Source organism: Hyaena hyaena, unplaced genomic scaffold, assembly GCF_003009895.1.
Source record: "Hyaena hyaena isolate Hyena2069 unplaced genomic scaffold, ASM300989v1 scaffold_209, whole genome shotgun sequence".
Taxonomy (NCBI): Eukaryota; Metazoa; Chordata; class Mammalia; order Carnivora; family Hyaenidae; genus Hyaena; species Hyaena hyaena.
The window spans coordinates 290,647-303,306 of NW_024080844.1; the positions used below are offsets into that span (position 1 = coordinate 290,647).

General features: G+C 36.1%; 1 protein-coding gene across 2 annotated transcripts in view; it reads left to right on the forward strand.

Annotated features, from left to right (window-relative positions):
- COP1 (COP1 E3 ubiquitin ligase) overlaps positions 1-12,395 on the forward strand; it is a 226,234-nt gene extending 213,839 nt beyond the window's left edge. For both annotated transcript variants that reach the window (XM_039242351.1, XM_039242352.1), the window contains exons 19-20: positions 8,292-8,336; positions 10,397-12,395. In XM_039242351.1, coding sequence (XP_039098282.1) covers positions 8,292-8,336; positions 10,397-10,414 — 63 coding nt within the window. In that variant the 3' untranslated portion in view covers positions 10,415-12,395. The remainder of the gene's footprint in view (positions 1-8,291; positions 8,337-10,396) is intronic.
- Positions 12,396-12,660: the final 265 nt, after the last annotated feature.

Here is a 12,660-nt window from a genome sequence, read left to right on the forward strand (position 1 = left end):
TAAAACCATTCTTATTTTATGAGGGTCCATGAACATAGTATGTCTGTCCATCTATTTAGGTGTTCTTTGATATCTTTCATCATTGTTTTATAATTTTCAGTGTGTAGGTCTTATGCATATTTTAGCCTTTAAGTGGTTCATTTTTTAATTTTTTATAACATTTATTTATTTTTGAGAGGCAGAGCATGAACGGGGGAGGGGCAGAGAGAGGAGACACAGAATCTGAAGCAGGCTCCACGCTCTGAGCTGGCAGCATAGAGTGTAATGTAGGGCTCAAACTCATGGACCATGAGATCATGACCTGAGCTGAATTTGGAGGCTTAACCAACTGAGCCACCCAGGTGCCCCAAGTGGTTCATCTATTTGAAGTCATTATAAATGGTATTTTTAAAAATCCATTTATTAATTATTCATTGCTAATTTATAGAAATACTGTGTATTGGTTTTCATATAATGACATCATATCTGACAACCCTGCTAGATCAGTTTATTAGTTTTAGCAGCTTTTTGGAAGATTTGTTAATGTTTTCTACATAAGCCATCATGTCATTTACAACTCAAGATGACTTATTCATTTCTCATGTGTGTACCTTTACTTTCTTCTTTTGATTATTATATGGGGTAGGACCTCTAATACAGTGTTAAATAGGAGTGGTGAAAGCTAGCATGCTCCCATTGCTTCCGCCTGAAGGAGAAAGAGTTCAGCATTTCACCATTAAATATGATGTTAGCTAAAAGTTTTTCATAGGAATTCCTTGTCACCTTGAGGGAATTCCTTTGTTCTTAGTTTGGTGAGAGTTTTTTTATTATGAATCGGTATTAAATTCTGTTAAATGCGTTTTCTGTGTCAATTATGACTACATGAGTTTTCTGTTTAAAATGGTGAATTATATTTACTGATTTTATTTTTATAGGTTAAGCCAACCAGAATATCTGAATAAATCCCACTTGGACATGAATAAAAATAAGAATAAATATTATTCTTTTTGTATATGACAAAATTCTGTTAACTTGTATATTTTTTTATGTAATGCCTTTTTTTTTTTTTTTTAAGAATGTTTATTTTGAGAGAGCATGTGAGAGTGAGCTGGGAAGGGGCAGAGAGAGGGGGAGAGAAAGAATCCCAAGCAGGCTCCACACTGTCAGCACAGAGCCTGACACATGGCTCTATCCCACGAACTGTGAGATCATGACATGAGCCGAAATCAAAAGTGGGGCATTCAACCAACTGGGTGTCCCTGTTGACTGGTATTTTGTTAAAGGTTTTTATATCTATCTATGAATGGAATGATTTTTTTTCTCTGACTTTGACTTAGTTTGTAAGTGTTCCTTTTTCTTCTGTCTTCTATCATATTTGGGAATTTGCATATTTCATAGAATTTATACATTATAGTACCTGGGAGTTTTCTTGGCATAAAGTTTTTTGTGTTTATTCTCTATCCTTTTAATAACTGTAGGATGCTAGTGATATCCCCTCATTCATTTCAGATATTCTTAACTTACATATTCTTATCTTTTTTTGTAGAGATTTATCAATTTTATTTCATTCACTAGTTTTTGTTTATAATAATTTTAACTAGTTTTATCTCATAAATTCTGCTTTTTATTATCATCATGTTTATGTTTGTCTAATTTGCTTTTGTCTTAAGCTGCATGTTACTATATCATTATTATCATAAACCTTTCTGCTTTATTCTTAAAAGCATTTAGTGGTATAATTTTCTAAGTGCTGTTGGTGCTACATTATACAAATTTTGATATGTTTTCAGTGTCAATATAATTTCTCATTTCCTTATGAGTTCTTATTTGAGCCCTGGGTTATTTAAGTTTTTAAATTAACAAATATTTAGAGATTTTTTTTTGTTAGGTATCTTCTTTTTATTTTATACTTTGGTTCTGTTTGGTCAGAGAACATAGTTGCATAATTTTGGTCTTTTAAGTTTATTGAGCTTTGTTTAATGAATGGTCTGGCATATTGTCTGTCTTGGTGAGTAGGTCACATGCACTTGAAAAGAGCATATAGGAGCGTCTTGGTGGCTCAGTTGGTTAAGCATCTGACTCTTGATTTCAGCTCAAATGTGGTCTCATGGTTTGTGGGCTTGCGCCCTGTGTCAGGCTCTGTGCTGACAGTGTGGAGCCTGCTTGGGATTCTCTCTCTCGCTCTCGCTCTCTCTCTCGCTCTCTCGCTCTCTCTCTCTCTTTCTCTTTCTCTTTCTCTCTCTCTTTCTCTTTCTCTTTCTCTTTCTCTTTCTCTTTCTCTTTCTCTTTCTCTTTCTCTTTCTCTTTCTCTTTCTCTTTCTCTCTCTGCTTGGGATTCTCTCTTTCTCTTCCCCACTTGCTCTCTGTATCTCTTTCTCTCTCTCAAAATAAATAAACATTAAAAAAAAGAAAAGAATGTGTATTTTTTGCCATCTAAGTTAGATTTATATAAATATTAATTTGTTCAATTTGTTTTGGTAGTATTATTCAAATCTTTTATATCTTTGATCTTCTGTCTGCTTATTCTTTGAATTATTGACAAAAGAGTGTTGAAGTCTCCAAACACTAGGGTGGACTTACCTGTTCCATTCAGTTCTATCAGTTTTGCTTTGTGTATTTTGAAGCTCAATTTTAGATATATATGCATTTAGGCTTTTTTAAATTAATTGACCCTTATTTAACTATAAAATGTCCCCTTTTATCCCTGGTCATACTCTTTGTCCTGACATCTACTTTTTATGATATTAGTAGAGCCATTCGCATTCCTGTATTAGTGTTTGCATGGGATATTTTTATCCCCTTTTACTTTGTATCTTTAAAATTTTTTTTTAATGTTTTTTTATTTTTGAGAGAAAGGGAGACACAGAATCCGAATCAGGCTCCAGGCTCCAGCGCGGGTTTGAGCCCATGAACCATGAAATCATGACCCGAGCCGAAGTCAGATGCTTAATCGACTAAGCCACGCAGGAAGCTCTGTATCTTTTTTTTTTTTTTTTAATGTGTGTTTTATGGACAGCATAGAACTGGTCTGGTTCTTTCATCAAGTCTTAACAGTCTCTGCCTTTTCATTTCAGTACAGTATTTAGACCATTTACATTTATCAGTATGATTGAATATTTGCCTACCATCTTGCTATTTGTTTTCTATTTATTCTATGTGTTCTGTGTCCCCATGTTCCTCATTTCCATTCCTTTTTGTAATTTATTTTGGCCCTTTTACTAGTTTATTAGCTATACTATTTCTTTACTTTTCTAGTGGTTTCTCTAAGATTTATAATATTAATATTTAACTTGCCACAGTCTGTCTGCAGATACCATTTTAGGCATTATGAACGGTATACTTCTGCTCTCTTGTTTCATCCTGTGTACTTTTGCTGTCACACCTGTTACTTCTCTGTATAATAACCATAATGAATTGTTATTATTTTTGCCTTAAACAGGTAGTTATCTGTTTAGAAGCTTAAAAAACAAGAGAACAAATATCTTTTATCATTACCCATATATTGATCATTTACAGCACTCTTCATCTTTCTGTTTAGATCTGAATTTTCATGTGGTATAAGAACTTTAACCACTTCTTGGAGTGCTGATCTGCTGCTATCTCAGCTTTAGTTTTTTGAAAATAATCTTTTACTTCTGCATAATATTTCTAGGTTGACAGTTTTCTTCTTTCATTGCCTTAAAGATGCTGTCTGATTGGCTTGCAATGCTTCTAATGACAAATTGGTGGTGGTCTTGTTCCTCTGTATGTAATGTCTTTTTTTCCTCTGACAGTTTTCAAGATTTTCTCTTTCTTAACACATTTTTAGCAGTTTATGATTTGCCTTGATGCAGTGGTATTTGTGGGCATTTTATATAAGATTTTCAGATTTGGAAATTTTTTAGCCTTCTGTCTTCATATAAATTTTCTGTCCCTACTCCATTCAGAATTCCAATTACACATTTATTAGATTGCATATTGTCCTGTTGGTTACATAAATGCTGTTTTTTTTAAATCTTCCCAGTCTTTTTCCCTTCTTTTTCAATTTCAATTTTCTTTTTCGCCATGTCAAATTTATTGGTGGTTTAGTCTCCACTGTTTCATCCATTGTTGTGTCCATCCAGTGAAGTTTTTTTTTTTTTTTTACAAATAGTTTATTGTCAAATTAGTTTCCACATTTTTTTTTTTTTTTTTTTTACAAATAGTTTAGATCCAGTGAAGTTTTAATTTGAGAAACTATAGTTTGCAGGTGGAGAATTCCACTTGGTTTTTATAATTGTGTCTTCCATTTCTCTTAAGTTCACTGTTTCTGTTAAATACTTGAGTATGGTTATATCTGCTTTATAAACCTTCTGCGGCTTCCATTGTCTATCAACTCTGGATCTGTTTCTATTCATTGATTCTCCCCCCCCAGTTATAGATCATGCTTTTTGCCTCTTCAGTGCTCAACATGGCTGGCATTTTATTTTAAAATAAAATCCCAGTTACTATTTTTTAAATTTTTATTGTGGAGAAAAAGCGCAAGGTGGGGAGAGGGGCAGGAGCAGAGGGAATAAGAAAGAGAATCTCAACAAGGCTCAGCATGCTCAGCATGCAGCCCTGACACAGGGCTTGATCCCATGACCCTAGGATCCTTACTGAGCCATCCAGGTGCCCCATTGGCTGGTATTTTAATTTTATTTAGCAAGTAAAAGCAATCAGTCGAGCCCGAATTTACATACATTAGGGCTCTAGCAGATTTTAGCTGCAGCTAAGAATTACTGGTTACTCAATATACACACAAGAATTACTCAAAACTACAGTAATAATCTTGTACTTATAATTTCCATATCTCTGTGCTGAAGTAAAATACCTGGTTTTCTTTTTCTGTTGCATGCAGAAGTTACTTTATCTTAAGCCAGTATCAGGCTGGCTGAAAGACAGTTTAATCCTAAATCCCTTTCAAAGTTCATGGTCTTCGGAGAGGGGGCATACTGAGATGTAAAACTATTATTTCTTTCATTGTTTGCTAATTTGATAGTTTTGAGTGCTTCTAAGAATTCTTAGGAAACCCTTTCACCTATATGTTAGTCCTAAAAGCCTGTTACAACTGGGCAACTCTGTAGGCTTATTTGTAAATGAGATGTGTATCTATTTCCACAGGCAGAGATGTTAGAGCTAACCCTCTGGTACTGTTTAATATGGCAACATCTATTAATCCCATGATAGTCCTGAGGTTACAGACAGCTTTGTTTATTCATTTTGGATAGTTAACAGATAACTTCCTTCTTGGGTTTAGCATAGTAATTGTATAGACTTCAGACTCCTCTTATGCGGTGATCTTAACTAGATTATATTCTCTTATTTTTGTTAAGCCAAATTTTTCAAACTGTATCATAATATACCATGCTTTTCCAAGATTTCCTTCCACCAAGAATTAGAAGTTTGAATTATATAATTTATAATGTCTCTAACTGGTAGAAGTACATCTCCCCCCACTCACACACACCCCCACCCTTCCCCCAGTGTGAGTCCTTATCTCCACCAGGTTTCTCTGCCTTCTTCCTTTGTATTAAAGGTGACTAGGGGCACCTGAGTGGCTCAGTTGGTTGTGTGTCTGACTCGATCTCAGCTCAGGTCTTAATCTCAGGATTGTGACTTCATGCCCAGTGTTGGGCTCCATGCTGGATGTGTAGCCTATTTAAAAAAAAAAAAAAAAAATCAAAGGTGACTGGAACCAAAATGGCAGAAAGAGAGCAAGCTCTGGGCTATAAATTTCTTATCATCCTGACATTGTGTGTTCCCAGGGCAGAGGGAGCAGTTCTTGGTGACTGCAGCATCAAATGAATTGGTGGCAGTTGCTTTCTTAGACACTGGAGTTTTTTCCTCAAGCGGAGATTAGATTGGTCAGTGCTATTTGTAGCTTCATTTCTGGAAGGTGTTCACAGAAGAATCATTTCTGGGACCGCTGGTGGCAGTTGTGATATCACATAACTTGTTTAAAATTCTTGCTAGAAAGGAATCCGTATGATCCTACACAGTGCTGCTTCTGTCTTGTGAGGCATGCAGAGAAATTCTGCCATGTGACCAGCACAGAGGGAGCTCTTATATTGCTTAAGGAGACCCCAAACTCAATACAGGTCACTAGAAGAGTAAATAAATCCCAAATTTGTCTTCCTGCCCTATCACCCTACCCCCATATGGAAGTATTAATTCTATGCTCATTTAGTCCCAGAAGTAACCCATAATTCCCCAAAATAAATACTGAAACTAATTTAATACTGAATACTCTATTACTTGTGTTACTATTTTTACTTGTGTTACTATTTTTAAAAATACATGTGCTGATTTAAGGGGAAAACCTCAGCTAAGAAAATACCAGTGTAGGAGAGGAAAAAGTTTTCTTTAACCCACTTAGGTAGGGTCCCCGGCTAGGTCTAAAAACTAGGCAAGACCGATTAACAGGAGAAAACCATACACATTTATCTAATAGATGTTTTACATGGCATGGGAGCCTTTATAAGGAAATGAAGACCCACAGAGACAGACCTGGGTATTTTATGCTAGGTGTCATACAGAGTGGGTAGTGGTGTAGAAATGTGGATAGGTTAAGCAGTATGAGGTAATTGTTGAAAATTGGGGGTAATGTGCCAAGTCCTGTTTGCTCAGATTCCCTTTAGGTATCCCTTTGTCTTTGGAGATAGGGACACTTGTTTACTCTGGGTATAGGGAAGGCCTCTCACATGAGGGTTTTATGAGCTGTTTCAGGAAAGAAGGGTGAAGTGAGTGAGAGAGCAGAGTGACTTCCCTGCTTCTGCTGTTTTCTTAAACTCTTTCAGCTTAAAATATTCAAATATGGCAAGGTGCCATATTTGGGGGTTGACCTGAACCCCATCATCAGAATTTCCCATGCTCACCCCCAGAGAATGACCATTGTTGGTGTTACATCCAAGGAATATTCTTATCCGCAAAATTTTGGGCATAGTGAAAGAAAGTATTTACTCTTACACCAGTAGCACCAAGACAAGCATTTTTCAAAAGTAACTTGACCTGGAAATTAATATATAAAAATGTACAAGTTTATACAGCACAGATTTCTTCTATCAAAGAAACTAAAGTTTAACTCCTATTGGCTAAAGTAAGTTTCCCAGCATACAAATCAATTTCTTTCTTCTCTTTATCACTGTGTCATGAAGCTTGTAGGCCTGATATAGGCAGAGCCTGTCTTTCATTGAGGTTTGGCCACTTTTACCTGCTTCTCATAGGTATTATTTGGACTTGGTCTTTCCATCAGCTGTGTGGCCTCTATGTCGGTTTTGAGTCTGTTTGTCTCCTTTTAGCAGCATACTCTGAAAAGCAAAAAGACTTCTATACACTTCCAAGTTCTAGAACCCTACTAAACTCTCTGTTTCCAGTAGGAGGCATGTCCCAACTCTTAATGAGATTCTCTATAGTAAACTCAGTCTTGTTCATTCCTTTTCCTGCTCTTCCTTCTCTTAAGAGAAATGTTTTTTTCTAAGACTTACAATATAAAAAAATGTATTACCACATAAATTCTATTAAATTAATCACCACAATTATTAGAAATACATGTACTGGGGTACCTGGGTAGCTCAGTCGGTTAAGCATCTGACTCTTGGTTTTGGCTCAGGTCATGATCTCATGGTTCATGAGTTCAAGCCCCACATCAGGCTCTGTGCTGATAGTTCAGAGCCTACTTGGGATTCTAGTTCTCTCTCTTCCCCTCCCCCACTTGCTCACATGCTCTCTCTCTCTCTCTCAATAGAAATAAAAATAAACTTTAAAAAAAAATTTAAAATGCATCTACTGAATGAATAATTAAAAGGAAAGATGGCCTTTCTTCTGACAGATGAATATTCACCTTTTTTTTTTGCTGTTTTCCTGATATGAAATCAGTATCCATAGAAATTTATGCCAGAGATGTTGACCAGCATTTACATCAATTACTGGTGTTCTGTCTGGAGAGGATTTTCCATGGAAAGGATTATGCACTTTGTTTTTCTCAAATTATTATCATTTTTTATTTTATTTCAGTCTTTGTTTCTCTTGGGCTCCCTTCCAGTGGCAATCTCTTTTTCTCTTTGTTTTCTTTACATTTGAAAGTTACCTACACTGCTTCCAATTTTATTTTTCTTCTTCAAACTTAATCCTCAAAAGAGGCGATTTTGTGTTTAAAATTCGTAGTTAAAACATGTTAACATTGGTTATCCACTTCAGATTCTATTGATGTCTTAGCAGGAAGTGAAGACAGAAAGATGAAGAGGAAATTACTCTCTTGGACTGCCCTCCAGGAAATCCTTCTCTGTACTCTAAAAGTTCTTATTCTTTTCTAGGAGTCCAATGTGCTGATTGCTGCTAACAGTCAGGGTACAATTAAGGTAAGCTACCTTATACATCTTCATTTCAAACTTCAGATCCATTTTTAGACTATAACCGACTACAACTGTAACACAGAAATACAGAGTTACACTAAGCCTTAGAGATCATTTCAAGTCATGGGTCTCTGTCCGTGTGGAAATGGCTTTGGTTGACAGGGAAAGGAATAGGTAGCGTGCAACTATGGAAAAGACTTGTTAGAGGTTATATGAATGCTGAATGGATTGATAGCTGGTCACAGTGAAAAACAGATGAGGACTATTAAGTATTTACTGTGGGCCAGGCACTGTTACTTTATAACCACAAGTCCAAGATACAGCAGAGGACGCTGAGATTTTCACCAGATTTAAAGATATCTGGTCACATTTTAGTTTTTTCTTCCCTGACAAGTAGGGTTTTCCTCAGTCACCAAGGGAAGAAAAGGTATTTCAGTGTTCCGCTGAAAAGTGATCGTGTAATCATTCCACTAGTGTAATTTGGAAATTTAAACGTCTCTTGGCACAGTCTCATCACAAAAGTATACATAGCTTTCCATGTACTTTCCTTTGTAGTTAGGAGCTCAAGGAAGTAATGTTCTCTGATTATACTATTTGATATTTAGCACGTGGGCATGACACACTAGATGTAAATCCTGAGCTAGACGGTAAACTTGTTAAACCAAACACCCTTTTGGAAGAAGGTTTTAGTACATGGGTTTGATTAGCGCTAATTCTATGGTGCCAGTTGTTTCCACATACCCTCTGCTGATCTAGAAATCTCAGGAAGTGATCTTTAAAAATAATCTGTATCTCTTTCTTCTGCCACTTAACATTCATTTTGCCGTGGCTTCCTCCCTCTCCTCCTGAATGGAGAGTGACCTGGCCACCAAGGGAGCCGATCCAAGCCTCACACATTGTCCTGTGGAGGTGAACTAAGCACACTCAGCACTGTCAGCTGCACAGACTAATTTGTGTGGTGCACTCCTTCTACAGCTAGTTTCTCTATTTGGAAAGCCTCACCAGAGAGCCATGGACAACTTAAATGGAAGCCAGGCTTTGAACTGATCAGTATTATGTTCAGGAATCTCAAGCAAGATGGTAGAAGGTCTTGGAATCTCTGTTTTAAGTGGCTTTCTGCAGTCTCTCAGTTTCTCCTTATCTTATTCTCATGGCAAGGCATGGATTGAAAAAGCTGCGCCTTAGTCTTCAACCAGTTTGGCCTTTAAGGCAATTGCGATTGCTAACGTATTTGCAGATAGCTCGAAGCCATGCGTGTACTTAGAGAATCTCGGTGACAAATCTCAGATTTTGTTCAAGAACATTAGCCTCTTTTGTTAAATAGCCTGCTTGCCAAATAGAAAGACAAAAAGCATCATGGAAGCACAGGAGTAAGTTAAGACAGTACAGCCGGAAGGGAGAGTTACTCCTTTTATTCTTTCCCACCTAGAACTGCAGTCTCCATCTAACATAATCCTTTTGACAGTGGCTTATAATAGTCCCTTCTTAGACATTTCTTCCACTGTTTCAAAAACTGACCATCGCTGCTGCTGATTATTTTCAGCATTAGCAGTATCACAGCTTTCTTGGATGACAAAATAATCACACAGTATTTTGACATCAAATGATTGACTAGAAAATGAATGAAGCAATGGGAAAAGGCAAGATTTTAGGTTCCATATACCTTGATCACTGGAAACTGTACGTCAGTAGAAGAGAGAATAGATGACAATCCTAGCAGCAATTCTTAAAATTTTCTTAAGAATATTGAGATACCAGCATCAGTTTCAAAAACATGATATACATGCTGTGCATCAGTCTGTTCATTTGTCTGTATGTTTTATGGCGTTTACCTTGAAGGATCCTTGGTTAACTGTGGAGATAGCCAATGTGAAAGAGTTCTTGCAACTGTTGGATTGAAAGGAACAAAGGATCAGTGTCTAATCCCTTCAAATTCTTTAGCATTTTAGCAGTTGGGAAAAGTTTTCTTGACTTGGCTCTCCATTTACAATCCAGTAAAGATTCATTATACCGTTTCCATATTTTAAAATTATTTTATTAAGCTGATCCTTTTTCCTCCCAATTAGGTGCTGGAGCTGGTATGAAGGGTTTACTCAAGTTAATTTGTATTTGATCCTGCTGAACTACATCTGCAGCTGACAATGAGAGAAGACAGAAACTGTCCTGTGACGTCTTTCCCCCACGTTATCATGGGTTTTGGATTTGTTTTGAATATTTTTTCTTTTCCTATTTTTTTTCTCCTTCATGCCATTTGGGACATTGGGAATACCCAGTGAGCTCTCCACCATCAATGTAACTCTATGGACTTTGCTGCTGTTGGTGGTGTGGTTATCTAATTTTTGTGATAGGGAAACAAATTCTTTTGAATAAAAATAAATAACAAAAAATAATAAAGTTTATTGAGCCACAGTTGAGCTGGGGAAGTCTTTTTCAAAGATGGGAAGATAAATAATCTTTTCAAGAAGTACCACGCATGAACTATAGAATAGTGTACCAGTGAATAATTTATAAGGTCCATGTTTCTCAACCTGTTTGGAATTCTGCGTATCAACATAAATGGAAAGTATGTGGATTCTTTCCTGTGAATTTAATGTGTATAGTAGGTGGGAAGATGAATAACTTTACCTTATGAATTCCTTTCTTCATTCTCTGATCAGATTTATATCACCAGCAATTACCATACTTCAGTCTCTCTAGATCTGGCCAAGAATCTAAAATTTTGACCGATTGAGACCACATTCAGATACAAAGGGATTGGGGCACCTGGCTGGCTCAGTCAGTAGAGCATGAGACTCTTGATCTCGGGGTCATGAGTTTGTGTCCCACATTGGGTGCAGAGATTATTTAAGTAAGTTAATTACTTTAAAAAAAAAAAAAAAAAAAAAAGGGAGTATCAGTCTCTGGCACCTACTTCTGTCTTTGCCTTTGAAATGTTACCTATATATATTGTAAGCCCTAAATGCAGACAAACCAACTTAATTTTGTAAAATCATAGCTATCAGATAGTCATAGGTGTTATACCATCCTCGGCTGAGCAGTGACTTTGAGCAGGGTTCAATAAACTTTCTGTAAAGGGGGCCAGATAGGAAATATGTTAGGCTTTGCAGATCGTGTGGTCTCTGCCATTGTAGCAGGAAAGCAGCCACAGACCGAGCAGGGAGAGAATTTGAAGGCCTGTTACCCAAATTTCCAAGCCATAGAATATCATCTGAGACCATCTAGTCAATTTCATGCTGTTTGCAATTTGTAAAAAGGAAGAAATTAGTAGTTTGAATAGCAGGTCAAGCAAAAGTAATGTGAAGTTTTCTGTTTGAGCTACTTTGAAAGTGTGAACAATTTTTAGAAAAAGATATAAACAGAATTCATACCCCACACATAGTTTATAAAAATAGACACTTGGAGAAGTTTCATATGAATAAATATATGAATGATAAGGGTAATCAGAATATCTCGCTGTATCCCTCTACTCAAAATTATTGGGTCCACATGTCATTATTTGAATCCTTCTGGTCAAATGCATTGTGGAAGTTAGAATATTTTGAATTTTAGAAAAGTCATAGACTACATATACTATATATTACATGACACCATCCAACAAAGTCTGAAGCAATAGACTCTGTTACTGAACACATTAATATTTCTGTAGCAAAATGTATGAATGTTAACATTATATGAGAGTAATTGACACTAAAAATAGTCTTATATCAATTCAGGACAGTTTCTACCACCAAATGAGCTCACCTCAAACTTAGGTGAAATTTTTCAGTTTTCAGAACTTCAAGACAATTATATCCTACTAATTTGGGGGAGTTAAGCACCCGATAAACTTTTGGACTCCATTTGGAGAGGAAAGGTCACTATCATTCAAAAGTTCACACCTGTCAACCAGAACAATGTTAGGCAGCCTTCATTTCTAAGATTAATGAATGACCTTTTGCCAAGATGTAGAAAGAATATTCAGAGATAGATTCTTCACTTAAATATATGTCCAGAAAATCATCAGAATGGGAAACAAAGAATTAATGCCCCTTTGAATGCATTTAAATAAAAGATTATGGTTTTTAATTTGGTCTGACTTTTGTTACGTTTTATTTCAAGCTGTCAACATTGTAAGGTCATGTTAATTTCCATGTGTTTGGAAGGATGCAATAAGTTACCTTTATTATAGTTCTCAAGGGACTAAATTTTTAAATAAATCATTATTTTTAAAAGGCAGTGCTTTATTTAAATTTGTGTTTAAACTTTTTTTTGTCAGTGAGAACCCATTTTTAAATTTGAGTTAGTCTTTGAAGGATGTCAGCATCAAACTATATCACTAGTTCTTGGAAAA